At 43.7% G+C, this 17710-nt stretch overlaps 1 protein-coding gene across 1 annotated transcript in view; it reads left to right on the top strand.

The window, feature by feature from the left end:
• The window catches only part of PCSK2 (proprotein convertase subtilisin/kexin type 2), a 250418-nt gene that overhangs the window by 229867 nt on the left and 2841 nt on the right, over positions 1–17710 (top strand). Inside the window, exons 13-14 of the mRNA XM_017895491.1 lie at positions 750–850; positions 5858–6085. Of these exons, the coding sequence (XP_017750980.1) occupies positions 750–850; positions 5858–6085 (329 nt within the window). The remainder of the gene's footprint in view (positions 1–749; positions 851–5857; positions 6086–17710) is intronic.

Genomic DNA, 17710 nt, shown 5'->3' with positions numbered 1-17710 from the left:
CCCTCCCCGTGAAGGAAAAAGAAATGCTAACGACATGGCCTTTGGCCTTTTCAAGGGCCAGTCCTGATGCAACAAAACTAGGGTGGGAGTATTGACATCACTTCCCACTTCATAGTGTTTCCTTTTAGGTTTCAGGAAATAAATCCCTCTCTAGTCTCTGGAATAGCCACAGATATGCTTCTTTGAACAACTCATTTATCTTGTGGACACTGTAACTATAACTGACTATGTGTCCCCTTTTACATGGGCTACTAGGAAGCTCAGATAAAACCTAGGGCAAAAGAGAGGCATATGGATGCTAAGCTTATCCTTAGTTTCCTCTTAATCTTCTTGGGAACAAAGCATAGTTTAAATAAAAGGAGTAGGCTGGGCGCAGTGGCTCATGCCTGTAATCCCAGTACTTTGGAAGGCCGAGGCAGGTGGATCACCTGAGGTCAGGAGTTCGAGACCAGCTTGGCCAACATGGTGAAACCCCATCTCTACTGAAAATACAAAAATTAGCCAGGCGTGGTGGCACGTGCCTGTAATCCCAGCTATTTGGGAGACTGAGGCAGGAGAATCACTTGAACCTGGGAGGCGGAGGTTGCCGTGAGCCGAAATCACGCCACTGCACTCCAGCCTGGGCAGCAGAGTGAATCTGTCTCAATAAATAAATAAATAAAAGGAGTAGATAATCCCCTGCTCCACACTGTGCGGGGGCTCAAAATAGTGTGATTTATTCACTCATTACTCATTATCTTCCCTTCCAGGCAACTACAGATTTGTACGGCAACTGCACTCTGAGGCATTCTGGAACATCTGCAGCTGCCCCCGAGGCAGCTGGCGTGTTTGCACTGGCTCTGGAGGCTAAGTATGTTCATAGCTCTGGGTCCAGGGCCAGCTCTGCAGGGTGGACTAATACGTGTCTCTCTGCCCACATGCCAGGTGTCCAAGGAGGCAAAAGTGGACATGAGAGGCTATGAATAGTCAGGGCCAATGAACTCTGCTGTGCATTTCTAAGTGGTCCATGTGCCCACCTGCACATGTGTGTGTGCATATACACACACATACATACACACACACTCACCATAAAACCACATTCCCGGGAGCACACAGCACCCAGCAGCACATATCGGCAACTTACTCAGATACCCAGTGAGGGCACAGAGATATTTCTTTCTTCACCAGATTTGCCCTTCTGTCCTCTCTGCATCCCTGGGTTCTTCTACTCCAGTGATATTCACAATCAGCTACTTGAAGAAAAATCAAATTGCCAAGCTGGTGTTTCAGAACATGTGGCAAACAAGGTGGTCCCAGTCAAGATTTGTTAATTGATGAGGTAGATTCACTTTTTAACACTGAAACAAGATACGCAAATTCACGCAGTGTAGACCAAGATATGGGCTTTCCTGGGAAACCTTCCAAGCTAAAGGTAAGAGGAGACCATCTCCTATGTCCTTACCATCCTATGGAGAGGCCACATATTGCTATTGCTGGACACACCTGGGATTTGAGTAGCAGTGGAGCTACCTGCTACTCTGCAGCTTTTTAGTGATACCTGAGGCTGGCCTAATGTTCACAGAAGGAACACATGGGCTTCAGACACCACACACGTAGTGTGAGTGTAAGTGCTGGCTGTGTAGGGAATTGTCAGAGAATGCAGTTCCCAGCAACTTCTGAGAAGTTAGATTCAGGCTCCTGCGGAAGGAGAGTAGAGTTGCTAGGCAACCGGAGCTCCCAGCATCAATCTTTAGGCAGCACTGCTTGTCTCTCTCCACATATGCGGTGCATTTTTTGATTTGCAAAGGAGGCAGGAGTTGGTTCCTAGAATAGAAAGGGGCTTCAAAAGATTACCTAGTTCAACCCTCTACCTTCACAAGAAAAGGCATAATTATCCTCCCTTTGCAGATAAGACCCCAAATTGAGAGTGACTCCTCTCTTTGGACAAGTCTAAACTTTGATTCTTCTAACAAAAGTCAGGTAGAAAATTTATGATGCCAAGACACTGGTCAAAGCTCAACTATTAGGCACAGAGACCTCTGCCCTATCAAGCACAGAAGCCAAAATTTACTCACATCCAATGTACATTTCCTGAAGGTAAAACTGTTCATCTCAGGGCCTCAGTGGGCCCTGGAGCCTGAGTTGGCCTTGCTCACTTCATCTGCAAGGAGACAATTAGCAGAGCCTGCTGCCTGTAGCTGAGCTGCACGGGGCTAAGGAGCAGGAGTGCTCCAAAAGCGAGAAGGGTTTCTGGTTGCCCTTTCAACCTCAGAGGTCAGGACTTGACTCACAGTCTTCTGGGATTTTTGACCAACAAAATCCTATGCCTACGCCTAGATCCATAGGCATACAAATGGAATACCTAAATAAATCAGAGTGGAGGGGTGTGGCTGCTGGATTCCTAGAGATTCATGGTTCTGCCTTGATTAGTCACCATTCTTTCAGCACATACGTCTAGACATCCTACAGAAAAGAATGCAGTCACCATTTAGACATGCTTTGTTTTGAAGCAATGATCATGAACTAATGTTCTCTGCTGGCATAAAGAGGAAAAAAATATAACACCTGGCAGCTTGTGGGTAAGTCCATCACTGGAGCCGGTCCTAAAATTCTTCAAAATACCAACTCTCTGTGGTTGGAAGCAGACCCTGAGATGAGATTTTGGTGCAAGTGATTTATTAAGGAAGGGATCCCAGGAAAGACAGTAATGGAGTAGGGGAAGGAAGTTAGGATGGGGAAAAATCCAAGCAAAGGTTCAACTTCAAAAGTTCTGGCCTCAGTCTAATCCCGAGTGTAAATTAGGCCTCAGAGTTTGTTCTACCTCCAGGCAAGGAAGCTGGACTGTCATATTCTTATATGAGTTAGTCATCGGCTAAGAGCTACCTTGGAGAAGTAAACTCCAAGGCATCTCTAGCTTTAGGCAAAGCGGCTCCAGTAGCCAAAAGTGGAAACCATTGGTCAGGATGAGATACCCCAAGCAACAGCCCAGAGGGATAAGGAAAAGGGCCTCCACAGAGCAGTCCCACAGCTCATCTCTCTCTCATCTTGAGATAAGGTTACAGGAAGTCCTCATGCATAACAACGAATTATCTAAATGTATGTCCATCAGGACCTTGAAAGAGAGAGAATAACACTTCCCCCATCATGACTGCAGGGGAGAAAAAGAAAACCATCTCTCTCTCCCAACCAGTTGTCACTTTGTAGTTTAACTATTATATAAAACACTTGAGAACAGGGAATAACATGTCACATTTCTTGTCCTACAGTCTCCAAAACAGTGACCTGTATATTGCAGATACTCTATAAATTTATTTTTTAATTATTCAATAACTATCACCTGTAATTATTGGACTGCTATGGTAAAATTAAAACTTAAAGCAAGTTGATGAAATACCTATTTTACAGAATACTGTATTCCTTCAATTCCTAAATTGTCCAGAAGGGATACTAGAAGGAACCTGGTTTTACACTTCAGACATATGCAAATAGCAGGTCAAACAGTGTCGCAGACTCAATTACACTGGAGAGTGGACTATGCTCTGATTTATCTCAAAAGTGAAAAGTTCTCTGTTCCAAAACATTATTTCTCTGTCACTCTCTCTCTCTCTCTTTCTTTCTAAAATGCAGTCCATGAGAATAAATCTGCAGAGAAACATTTAAGGGAGCCTTTCTCCAGGCATCAGAAGAACAGCGCATTTTCATGGCAAAGATGAGAAATAAGAAACCTGTTAGCCAGCCCTCAGGTCATTTAGATCCTCATTTGTCAACACTTCTGAGATTAATAAACTCAGAATCCCCTTCCAGCAAAACACTCAAGTTTTTAGCCATAATCAACTTAAGGAAATTTTACACCATTTTCTCAGGTCCTGAGGGACCATGTGTCCAAGACATGTTCTGAATCTCCTCAAATAAGCATTGACCTTCCTTGCAACTTGCTTCTTTTTTTTTTCTTTTCTTTTTTTTTATTGTACTTTAAGTTCTAGGGTACATGTGCACAATGTGCAGGTTTGTTACATAGGTATACATGTACCATATTGGTTTGCTGCGCCCATTAACTCGTCATTTACATGAAGTATTTCTCCTAATGCTATCCCTCCCCCTCCCCCAACCCCATAACAGGCCCCGGTGTGTGATGTTCCCCGCCCTGTGTCCAACTGTGGAACTTGCTTCTTAATAGAGGAAGATCTGCATTCAAGAGCACATGGATCATTTGAACTCTTGATTCTGATTCAGATCTTCCAACCAATGAACTTTGCATATCTTGAAATTTTATCAAATAAGTTATATTGCTCCCAGTCCTTTGAATTGTTTGACTTCTGAAGAGAACTGTAGTGCAATGTTTTGCCAACTTTTTGACCACAACCCTCAGTGAGTAATAAACTTTGCACTGCAGGTCAGCACACACACACACCTACCCTCCAACTTATACCCTCCAACCTCCAACTTACCTACCCTCCAATACCCTCCAACCTACCCTCCAATAATAGCTCCAAACCTACCCTCCAATAATAGCTCCAAACATGAAGCTATTATTTCATGAAAAAATAGCTTCCTGTGTTATGTGCAGTGCAGTGCACACTTCTATCCTTTTTTATTCTGCTCCATTCATTTTTTAAAATGATAACAGCAACCACTAAATCACTGGTTCTCAACATTGGCTGTCTGTTGGAATGGTCTGAGAAGTTTTAACAATTTCCAATGCCTGGGTCTCAATCCCAGAGAGTCTGATTTACTTGGTCTGGGATGAGGTCCTAGCAGTGAGACTTTCAATGTCCCTAGAAGAAAATTTTCATGTGCAGTCCAGATAGATAACCTGTGCGATAACCTGGCCCAAAAACAAATCATGATTTGCAATTTGAAAAACATGGACAATGAGTAGTAACAGACACTAATTTCCAAAAACAATAACATTTACAAGAAGACTAGTTTATTCACTGAACAAACAATGTGCCAAGGAACATCCTGGACACTAAGGATATAAATATGCTGAATATAATTTCTCTACCCTTGAAGAACTGTACCCTCATTTTCAAAAACGGAACACACCCAGGTACCAATTCCCAGATGAAGAAACAGCATGACCAGCACCCAAAAGCTCCCTGTATCCCCTTCCAGTCACTGCCCCACAAGACTGACTACTAATATGACCTCCAACAGCATAGATTAGTCATTCTAATGACTAATGACTAATAATGGAATCATACTTTATGTTCTCTCTTCTGCCTGGCTTCTTTAGCCCAACATGGTATTTGTGAGATTTTTCCATATTATTCAGAGTACCTGGAGTTCATTCATTCTCACTGCCTTATAGTACCCCACATTCTGTAAGTTACACCTCAATTAGTTTACTCATTATTTTTTGGATGGCATGTGGGGTTTTCACAGTTTGGGGCTAGGAGCATTCTAGTACACAGGTCTGGTTAATATGTACACATTTGGTCAGGTATATGCCTAGGAATAGAATTTCCAGGCCATAGCTTAAGCTTAACTTTAGAAGATACAGCCAAACAATTTTCCAGTTTGGTTGGAATAGCTTGCACACTCATCAACAAAGTACATGTGTTCCAGTTGCTCCACGTTTTCTTCAACACTTAACATTGTCAGTCTTTTTCATTTTAGCCATTCCAGTGTGTGTGTTAGAATAGACTTTTGAAATCAATTTATTTAAGTAAGAAAAGCAAGATTTCTTTAATTGACATATATAATGGTTCTGAATAGTGCATGGACACCCTCCCTTGAATTTGAGAGTTCACAGAGAGTCCAAAATCTTACAAAAGGTCTGTGTCCTGGGTGATATTTCTGTTAATCATTGTGCTTCTCTCCCTCTCTCACCCTGCCTCTTGCCCTTGCCCTCTTGCTCTCTGCTTCCTGTATCCAGCCTGGGTCTGACCTGGCGGGACATGCAGCATCTGACTGTGCTCACCTCCAAACGGAACCAGCTTCACGACGAGGTTCATCAGTGGCGGCGCAACGGGGTCGGCCTGGAATTTAATCACCTCTTTGGCTACGGGGTCCTTGATGCAGGCGCCATGGTGAAAATGGCTAAAGACTGGAAAACCGTGCCCGAGAGATTCCACTGTGTGGGAGGCTCCGTGCAGGACCCTGAGTAAGTGGGGGTAGTGGTCCATCTGCTGCATGTGGAAAGTGCCCCTGAGATGGCTCCATGGCATTGGCATAATATCACATTCCCTCTTCATGTTTGGGTCAACTGGACTTTTTGTTTGTTTGTTTTTTTGAGACAAGGTCTCACTTTGTCATCCAGGCTGGAGTGCAGTGGCATGATCATAGCTCACTGCAGCCTTGAACTCCTGGTCTCAATAATCCTCCTGCCTCAGACTTCCAAGTAGTTAGGACCACAGGCGTGTACCACCACACCCAGCTAATTTTTTTATTTTTTGTAGAGACAAAGCCTCACTATGTTGTCCAAGATGGTCTCAAACTCCTGGGCTCAAGTGATCCTTCTGCCTTGCCCTTCCAAAGCACTGGGATTACAGGTGTGAGCCACAATTCTCAGCCTGGATTTAACTCAGGGACAACCAGCTTCCAAGCAGAGCTGCAGGTTTGCACAAATCCAGGGGGCACCATTTACATAGAACACAGAACCCTTGCTTTTGGTTTTGAGCCTTAAGTGTTTCAGTGGTGTATGTCATTATTTCTAAGGGCACAAATCAACCACTATAAGCATCACCCAGCTCAATAAGGAGAACATGACTAGCATCCCCAAAGGCCTGCCCCCGTGACCACTGCCATTGTCATCCCCACGCCAGTGTAGCCATATTCTTACTTCTGACTCCATAGCTTATTTGCCTGTTCCATACTTACTAGACTCATACACTATGTCCTATTTTACAAACTAGATTATTTTGCTTGGAGTTATGTTCGTGAGATCCAATCATGTTTAATGTGTACTTACAGCTTTTTCTCTTTGCTGAAGAGTGTTCCAGTGTATAACACAATTTTTTTAACATTCTGCTTGTGGGACAATCTAAGGACTTGACTTTCCTATGAGTGAGATGGATTGCCACTTGGAGGGATTTGTGTGAGGGGCTCCCCACACAGAAACCACAGCGTTGGTCAACTGCACCCACTTCCCTTCTAACTGCCCCACCTTGGCAAGGGGATTGGTCAGTAAGGATACTTCTTAATTTCTCTCTGTCCTCCTTGATGCACTAGTAAAATGGAGATACTAATTTATATTATTATCACTGAGGTATTATTTACATATCATGAAATACACAGAACTTAAGTGTGTCATTTGAGTGTTGATAAATGTATACACCCTGGTAACTACCACTGAATCAAGAGATGAGGCATTCCATCAACCCAGGAAGATTCTTCATGCCCACTTCCAGTTCGTCCACACGCTCCACAGACACCCTTTGTTTTTATTCCTTTCTCTGTGGATGCGTTTCACCAGTTCTCGGACTGGACTGTGTCCAGTTTCTTTTTCTCAGCATGAAGCTTGTGAGATTCGTCCAGGTCACTGTGTGTAGTCATAGCTCATTCATTCTCATTCTCTCTTGAGAATACACTTCCATGGCTTACGTCATTTAAATGGTGGTAAAATTCATTCTCTGCCAGGGCCGTATTTCTGAGCATCATGCAGCTTGGCCAGAATCCAACCCCTCTCAGACTTTATCCTTCTAGCCACTCTTCATTGGTCCTAGACTCCCTATATCTCTTCTACTCAGTTACTCAGACCTGAATTCCGATCTTGACTTCACCAACTTAGACAATACTTTTGACCTTTCTGACCCTCTGCTTTAGCAATTCTCAACCTTTGTGCCCTGTCTCCCTTTGACAGCATGGTGACGTCTGTGGGCTCCATCTCAGTCTAATGTTTTGCAAATTCATTAGATAAAATATACGGGATTGCAAAGGAAACCAATTATGTTGAAACCAATTACAAAAATGTTTTAGAAAACAAATTCATGCTGAAATGTATGTCCCCTTGTCAGCACATTAAGTAAAAAGCTCTAGTGGCAAGTCTAATGGCCACAACAATTTCAGAGCAGCAGTGATGATTAACTGCTGCTGCAAGATCCATGCAGTTGCTATGGTGGGACATGAAAATCTGCCAGCTCTTTGATGACAAAGTCCGATGCCACTCTGCTTTGTGGCCTGCATTCATAATCGAAAGAGAAGAAAAATTTCTGTTATAAGCTAGTGAAAATTAAGATGTGGGGTTTTTTTCCATTGAAATTATTAGACCCCTGAATTCTATCCCAATGGGCCCCAAAGTAAGAGATTTTTTTCTCTTTCCTCACAAGTAAAATGGAGCTAATGTCTTTCCTCCTCAGGCTGCTGGGAGACTTTAGTAACACACAAGTCTACAGCAGGCACACAGTAGGCACTTAATAAATGTAACGTTGCATCTCCTTCTCATCCATCACTAGATGTGAACACTCCTAGCTCACATCTGTAGAATAAAAAATGATAGCAATCTCCTAGAATTTTTGGTGAAATAATTGTCTGATTTTTATGCAAATTCCAAATCATGTATCCTCTCAGCCTAAAATATCCTCCAATGGACAAGCATGTGCCCTGGGATGCCCATCCTGCCGTGGGCCAGCGTCCTGCCATAGAGGGGCAGCCCACCATAGGTCAACATCCTCCCACGGGCCAGTGTCCTGCTGTAGACGGGCAGCCCACCATAGGTCAGCATCCTCCCATGGGCCAGCATTCTCCCATGGACAAGCATCTTCCCATGAGCATCCTCATTGTTTACTCACTGAGCCCCTAGAAAGTGGCACCAAGTGGATTACTGCCAAGCTGAGTACTTTTTTCCATGAAACAGTCCATGATTTTAGAAGGCCTCACTCTAATCAGCACCACATGGAAAAAATAAAGCTTCAGCCCAAGCCGTATAATAATCTAAAAACACAGAGCTGCCCAAGTCCCAAGTGATGTTATAAATGTCCTATAATAAAAATAGCTACTCTGCACAGTTCCTCACCATTTTCCAAAGCTGCTGTGTCCACCCATCATTTCTATTCAGTCTCGCATCCCTCCTCTCGGCAAGACAGATTTCTCTGAGCTCTAAACAAGTTGATTGACATGGTCAAGGCCACAGAGGCTATAAGTGTAAGTGAAGACTGGAAGTCACTTTTATGGAGTGCCAACTGCATGCTATGTGCTTTCATACACATAAGCTTCACAGCCACCCTATTGTTGAGAGTGTGCCTTACACTCACACCATCGAGGTGGGCGTGGGGGTGAATATTTTGAGGCCTTAACAACAAACTGGTCCCATGCTGTGTGTCAGGGAGAAGCACCGACTAGATGTGGTATATGGCTAGGTCCATTTACATTACTGCGTTTAATCCTTGTAAGCCCAAGAGGCATGTCCTATCATTATTACTTTTTATACACAAGGAAGCTGAGATCCAGAAAGGAATAAAAAATACAAAATGTGCTCAGAGTCACAAAGGGCAGAGCAGGACTTGAAGTAAAGCCCATCTAAATCCAAACCCCAGGCTCTTTTCACTACATAACCTTGACCTTAATCAGCAACTGTGCACACAGGCCCTACGTCAGGCCGTCTGTGAGAGCAGCCCTGCTGTGAGCTCACAGGGCCATTACTGATGAGAGGAGGCTGGGAAAGGTCAAGGGCGTGCCAAATGTCATCCAGCTACTAAGCAGCCAAATTGGGATCTGAGCCCAGTCACTTTGACCCCTCACGGTGGGCTCTCAGGTATCTCAGTGACTCCCCCTGGAGACGGTGAGTCTTGGGTGGGGGAGGGAGCTCCAGTAAACATTCCCCTGGGGATTCTGAAACACCCACCTAGTGGGTGCTCCCATCTCCCAAACCCCATCACTGGCATTCCAGAGTCCCTGTCACTGGTCTACAATGCCAAGGTCTACAATGTCTTTTGGGAATGAACAAAGAGACGAGACTGGAAACCACTGTTCAAATGAGGGATTTAAGGCTAAACCCTACTCATCATAACTAACTTCACCCAAAGTCAACATGAAATGGGCATTGACAACTGTTTCCCTTGTTAGAGCTCAGAATAATTTATTGAGAAGTTTGGAAGCGCAGCGACTTTCTGCAGTGGTGAAAATGTTCTGCACTGTCCACTACAATAGCTTGTGGCTATTGAGTGCTAGAAAGGGGATGACTGTGATTAAGAAACTAAAGTTTTCATCCCATTTCATTCTAATTAATTTAAATTTAAATAGCAACATGTGGCTAGTGGCTACCATCTTGGACACCTAGGTCTTTTTTTTTTTTTGAGACGGAGTCTCACTCTGTCGCCCAGGCTGCAGTGCAGTGGCATGATCTCGGCTTACTGGAACCTCCACCCCTCCAGGTTTTTAAGCAGTTCTCTGCCTCAGCCTCTGGAGTAGCTGGGATTACAGGCGTGTGCCACCACGCCCAGCTAATTTTTTTGTATTTTTGTTAGAGACGGGGTTTCACCATCTTGGCCAGGCTGGTTTTGAACTCCTGACCTCATGATCCACCCACCTCGGCCTCCCAAAGTGCTGAGATTACAGGCATGAGCTACCGCACCCGGCTACGGGCAGCCAGGTCTAAGGCACATCTGGTAGTTAGGTCTTAGCAGGAGGGATGCTGAATTGTGCAAACTGAATGGGAAGTGGAGATTTAATAACATAAACTCTATGAAGGGGTGTCAAGAAGATGAAACTAAAAGAAAGGCTGGCTGGTCCATTTTATAGCCTCATGCCTTCCCCCAGCACAATATCCGATTGCAGCATCCCAGAAGCCTAAAGGCAGCCTTGCGAGGGTGATAGTAAGAACTGCTGCTAAGGACTTCTCTCGGACAGTCACTGCTAGCCCTTTACTTCCACTATCTCATTTAATCCCAGGAGGCTGGCATTCCTAGTCTTAATTTAGGTGAGAAAACAGGATCAGACAAATAAAGCAAATGGCCTTAACTCCTATGTCCTTAATCCATTCTACAAGGCCCTGGGGCCTGGAACCTCCTTCCCTTATTGCAAAAGGAAAAAGACTTACAATGTTTGTGCCTTTACAGACACTCTGCAAGCAGCGGGTAGGGGCTGGACTGTCCCCCACAGGCAGCGCAACTGGCACAATGTCTACATTTAGTTGCACATAAGCAATATTTACAATTAACAAAAAGTCGGCGCCATTGCAATATTTAGGGGAAGAGTTAGCTTGGAATATACTGAGGCCCTCTTAGTCAAGGTACACGTCGATACCAGGCTTTATTTTCTGAGATTGCACTGGACAAGCAGGACAGACCTCTAATGATCGCCAAGCACCATGTGATTATGAGAGAGGGCAGGAGGGGAGCACCGCGGGAAAGGAGAGAGAGGAATGAGGATGTATGCTGAGATGAACGGCAATTTATCTCCCAGTTTCTGAATATGTTTAGCATTCCGTCATAATCTGCATACATGTGGAATTTAAGGCCAGAGGGAACACTGGAAATAATGTTGTCCGAGTCCCTCTAAGGAATCTGAGGTCCGGAGATGAGATCATCCCAACATCTCACAACTAGCCAGGAACTTTATGCAAGATCAATGCAGTGTTTTCAATGAAGAGAAACGGGAGAGCTATTTCAGCACTAACTCAGCTGGGCCCTCTCAAAGGACTGGGCCGTTGTCTGTCGTATTCACTGGTATACCCCTAGTGCCTAGAATGGTGCCGGGCATTTGGTAGACAGGTGATAAATATTTTTTAAATGAATGAGGGAATGAAAATATTCAGCCAGCATCAGCTGGACACAAGAGAAATGTCTGACTGGTGGCAATAGGACCAGTGGGCCAGCCAGGCAAACGTGGCAAGGAGGCTCTGCCCTAGTTGGAAGGGCTCTGCCTCCTCTCAGTGCCCTCCGGTCACTCGTCCACCCCCACACTGGAACTTGTTCTCAGATGCAGATGAGTTAGGTCTAGGGCAAATATACTTGTTGAAGAACACAGAGGCTACACAGGGAGATTTGGAGGGCAGCCCCAGGGCTGGCTGTGCCGCTTGGCAGAGGAGGCCCTTATGACCACGAAGCACACTCGTGGGGCGGTAGGATCGAGGAATCAACAGCCGTGGCAATCGCCACTCTCCATAATGTGCAGGGCTGCACAGAAACAGCTTCCAAGGTGCAGTGAGTGGTGATTGTCAGGTTTGTGGGTTTCCTCGGCATTAATCTTCCCGGAGAAGGAGTCAATTTGAAAAGCAATTTTCTAAAGAGGCTTTATCAAGAGAGTCAGTGAAGGATGCTCAGCTACAATCAAAGGGGAAAATACACCTGGCTGTGACCAGCTGCACCAGCTGTGTGTGCAATGAGCGGAGCCAGCCCAGGCCAGCCCCATCAGCCAGCCTGGAGTGACCTGTCCAGCACAGTCTGCCCCCAGCCCCTCTGGGCACCCTGAGGGGACTATTCACTGAGCTCCTTTAAGGCTGTGCCAAAATATGTGATCCGGCTCTGAAGTTTAAGTGAATTTTGAAATAAATGTTAAAACCTGGTATCAATGCCAGAAGCAGCATGGGAGTGAGAAGTCAGTGTGTGCTCGGCCCTGTGCCACCTGGGGGACTGTGAACCAGCACTCCCGAGCTGCAGAGTCTTCCTGTACGAGCTCATGCCCACCTGACTCTGCTACAGGGAGAGAAGAAAACCTCATCATGGCTACCTGCTGAGTGTCCTCATGTGACTGCCACAAAAGCAGGCATTTTAGGCACTTGAGAAAGAGTGGTTATCATTGTTTCTATTGTGATTATTCTATCAAAACAATCACAGCTTTATAACTTTTTTTTTTTGAGACAGAGTCTTACTCTGTCACCCAGGCTAGAGTGCAGTGGCACAATCTTGGCTCACTGCAACCTCCACCGTCCAGGTTGAAGCGATTCTCCTGCCTCAGCCTCCCGAGTAGCTGGGACTACAGGCGTCTGCCACCACAACTGGCTAATTTTTGTATTTTTAGTAGAGCCGGGTTTCACCATGTTAACCAGGCTGGTGTCGAACTCCCACCTCAGGTGATCTGCCTGCCTTGGCCTCCCAAAGTGTTGCGATTACAGGCATGAGCCACCACACCAGGCCACAGCTTCATAACTTTATCATGCAGTTGAAGATTCATAACACAAGAAGCATTCCCCAGGGCCTCCTGGGAGGCAACACGTATTTCTTGACACAAGGCAGTTTAAACACTTACTCACAATGATGTGCAATAAAATAAAGATACAAGCCACCCCACACCCCTAAGTTTGTCTTTTATAGGACTTGAACACTAGGCTTTTGCGTATTATCTCTAATAGGTCAAAGAAGAACTCTTTTTTTTTTTTTTGAGATCAAGTCTTGCTGTGTCACCCAGGCTACAGTGCAGTGGCATGATTTCAGCTCACTGCAACCTCCACCTCCCACGTGCAAGCGATTCTCCTGCCACAGCCTCCTGAGTAGCTGGGATTACAGGTACACACCACCATGACTGGCTAATTTTTGTATTTTTAGTAGAGACGGGGTTTCTCCATGTTGGTCAGGCTGGTCTTGAACTCCTGACCTCGTGATCCGCCTGCCTTGGCCTCCCAAAGTGCTGGGATTACAGGCATGAGCCACCGCTCCCGACCTAAGAACTCTTAAACCTCCAGAAATCATGCTTCATTTTCTGCAGCAAATGTGCTCCAGATCATGGCCTGGAAACTAACACCCTATGACTATTTAAAATATTTCTGCAGAGCCTCTTTTTGTTCCACCACCAACCTCCTCCTATTTAACCTTCTTATAAATTGACAGTTCCTGAGCATGTATCTCCTTTTTGCTTTAAAATAAGAATGTTGTATTCCTTTTCTTATAAAAGCAATACATGGTCACTGTAAGAAAATCAGAAAATACAAGTGAGCAAAAAAAAAAGAGAGAAACAAGAAACATCTGGAAAATACGGTTCCTAGGCTCTCCCAGTGCCATGATGCCAGCCAAAAACCTTACCTGTGAGGGGAGAATGGTGTTCTTTCTCTACCAAGTTCGCTGCCTTTGGAATTCACAGCATGCTTTTAATTTAATTTCGTAGTAACTTAACATTCTCAGAAAAGTCTAGCCACATGTCTCCTCTCTCAGGGGACCCAGCTCTTGTGCAGGAAGCAGTTCACATGGCAGGGCAGGATCGGGCAGTTTTTCTAGCTGGCAGTCTCTCCATGGTGGTTTAAAAAAAGCCAGACTCTCAGCCAACGTGAAAAGAGTTGTTCTAGTGCTGGGATGATCTTTTAGGATGGAAGGAGAGAAATATAGATTGGACCAAACCTGAGATGACCTTCAACCACACCATGGCTAAGAGGGCTTCAGTAGATGGTGAAAGTACCTGGTTCGGATCCTCTTCCCTGGGCTGTGCACCACCCCAGCTGCTGTGGGCATTGGCTGCTAACTGTGGTCTTCTGCCTGTGTCTCTGAAGAATCACCCTCAGGGGCTATGGAAACCCGGCTGAAATAAGAATACATAAAACCAATGCTCCTGCCCCCAAGCAGGACAACTGTGTGGTGGTGTTGATGCTCCAAAGCCAGCATGGCCTCTGACTGCCAGGCACACCCCAGTGTCTAAGGCTTCTAGGAAAATGTGTGATTCTTAACACAAGTTTGTGTGTTTGTCCCTACTCCCACCTGTCTTTCGGCTTTCCAAGGTGCATGGAATATTTCTTTCAGTCTCCCTCTATCTCTCCCTTGCACCCTCTCTCACAAATGCACAACACTCACTCTAAAGTAAGACTTTTAGCCTGGGCAGTCGGTGGCCTGTGTTCTAGTTTCCCCTTCTCAGCCTTGCTGTCATTTTCCCTCCCTTGGTCTTAGTCACTAAGGCCTTCCCCACGACCGTGGGGCTCCTGGGAGAAACAGATACGACAGCTGCCATGGAAGATTCACACAGACAGGAACACACCAGCCCTTGTTGTCCTGCCAATAAGGCTCCTTCTTGGGACTCCAATTCCAGGCTCCTCTACCATGCCCTTAATGTCAAAGTGGTCCCCAGCCTAGATCTATCTTTACAATAACTTCTTAAGGGCTTTTTAAAGAAAGCAAAAGAAGTGAGAGTGACTGAGCCCACAAGATGGAATGAGGCCCATATTCTGTATCACCAGCGATGACATGAATATAGTCAATAGGCCTCAGACACTGTGCAGCGGGATGGGGTAATCAGTTTCCAGTTGCTCTTCTCTAGAGACAAATAACACCTGTTTTAGGTTGGGTTGCCTGGAAGCAGAGCCTGTGAGCCAGGCAAAAACTGAATGCCCTTGAAACAGAAGCCCAAGAGACTCTGCCTCTTGTTGTTGTTCTTATCAGATTCAAATTCAACATACATAAACAATTTAGACCCACACTATCCAGTACGAAGCAACCAGCCACACGTGGTTATATAATCACATATTAGATTAATTAAAATTGAATAAAATAAATTGAACATTCATTTCTTCATTCACATGATCTATGTTTCAATTGCTCACTAGCCACATGTAGCCAGTGGCTACCATACTAGAGCTTATATATATAGAACATTTCCATCATTGTGGCTAGTGGTGGTCTAGACATTTGTAAATATACTATGTATATAAGTATATATGTATAGACACATTATATATATGTACACATATAATGTATATGTATGATAATTTATCTTGCCAGCAACTGTTCAGGGCAGGAATTAATAGCTCAGATCATGCAAATACTTGCTCACAACTGGACTCATAGTCTGAGACTCTTCGCGCCACCCTATACAGCTGTCCACAGCTGGGCTGGAGCCCAAACAATCTTTAGTCATTTATCACCTTACCTGTTCTGTTTCTGATCTTGTTCTGAATAAATAGCACCGTCCTTGAGAAATCCAGGTTATGCCCCTCATTACCCCGACCTCCAAAGTTGGCTTAATGCCTGCTTTCCACCAAATGGATGGATTTCCCCAGATCCTGGGGACAGAAAGACCACCCCCACCATCACTGGATCCCCATAGCTGATGGACACTCCATACATCATTCAGCATAAGCATCCAGGGGTGGGAGAGGCGAACACAGCAGTGCTCCATGAAACCGTTTAAGTATATACTTGTAAAGTTCCTCCAGAGAGTATTAATGAACTGCACTGTATGTTTCAGCAAGCCCTCCCAGGCTCATGGCCTTGGTTCCTAGGGCAACGCAGAACCAAGGTTTGACTCAGAGCTGGGCATGCAACCACTGTCTTTTTGTAAATGTGCTTTATAAGATGTGTGTTTAAAAATATCCACCATCTTATACTCCAAAATAAAAGCCATGTTGAGGAAGGATATTTGCATAGGCAATGGGCCAGTACCATGTGCCAAGCATTGTGCCTGGTATTTTATTTATTTATTTATTTTTCAGCACAGAAAGATAATATTTATTATATTTTAGCTAGAAGCAGAGCAGATAGCTAGTTCACGAGGTATGAATTTTTTTTTCTTAAATCAGGCTTAAACAACAATAATAAAAAACAAATCTGCATATATATGTTGGTCACTATTATAATCTTCAAGGGCACAAAAGCCAGTAGCATAAAGAAACATGAATAATGACTGAGAAGTTCTGATGTGCCAAAAACAAAGATCATTGCATTAAACTCCTTTATTTTGCTAATTTAATTATTAAACGTTTAATAATTATTAATTATTATTTGGCAAAATATCAAACATGCAGATAGTATTCCTACAAGAATATTGCCTTAATATCATCAATATTAACACTAAGTTTATTCCTCTCCAAAATTCAATGAGTTGTGGTTCCACTTCCTATACTTATTAGTGTTAGTGGTAATATGAAAAACTGATTTTGTTTGCAGGGTTAAGTAGCAGATTGACTTCGCATTTGGTGGCCAGCTGTGTACCCTAATTTTTCATCTATTTTCTTAATAAATTTAATTACATTTCATAAACTCTGAGATAACCTGCTAATGATTGTGTACTTTTAATCTATACTTTATTCCACTCAATTTGAACCCCACATAATAAGTCTTCAAAATTATTTGCAGATGGTTGTAATTGAAGCAATGACAAAATTTACTACTCGTATAGATAAGACTGATAACAAGGCCTTTAACTAAGAGTTGCATATTTTATATGCACTTTTAACTTGCTAGGAGCAACTCTTAAAATTACGTCTATCATTCTGTCAGAAAGCAGTAAGTGCTTTTCATTTTGCTTCTATACGTGTAACCAGATTCACCTTTTTCCTCCCTTGTAAAACAACTATTTTTTTCCTTCCCCAAGTATTAATACTTGTCTTCCAACTGAACAACTGCTAAACAGAACTTAGCATTTGCACAGCACATTGATAACTATAGTGCTTAGCACAGACATATGCCCACAATAGGCATCTGATAAATGTTTGTTCCACATGGCATGAATTGTAAGGCAGCTGTTTGAGTCACATACTGTTCATCATATACTGCAACTAATTTTATTTAACTAGGAAATTCAGTTTACCAGATTTAATTATTCACCCTCAAGTGTAAATCCAAAAATTTGAAATAAAAAAATCGATTTACTAATCCTCAGAAAAAGTAAACAAGTTAATCATAGCTGTTACTATACTGTTAATTGATAGAGATTTTAAAAAATTACTTTCCACTAAATATTATGTACAATTAAGTGAGGGGAAGAAAGTTTAAAAAAATGAAAAGATGTTAGCTAATTCTCATCATTTTCTCCACATTTATCCTTGCAGCTTATTTATTCATATATTTATTCCTGTTAACTTCTCTAGCTGAAAGAGAATTTTATTATCTGAATGGAGTTCCCTATCACCATATATCCCCATCACAAAATACTA

This window comes from Rhinopithecus bieti, unplaced genomic scaffold (assembly GCF_001698545.2).
Source record: "Rhinopithecus bieti isolate Rb0 unplaced genomic scaffold, ASM169854v2 scaffold_25396, whole genome shotgun sequence".
Taxonomy (NCBI): domain Eukaryota; kingdom Metazoa; phylum Chordata; class Mammalia; order Primates; family Cercopithecidae; genus Rhinopithecus; species Rhinopithecus bieti.
This window is presented reverse-complemented; position numbering and strand designations above follow the sequence as displayed.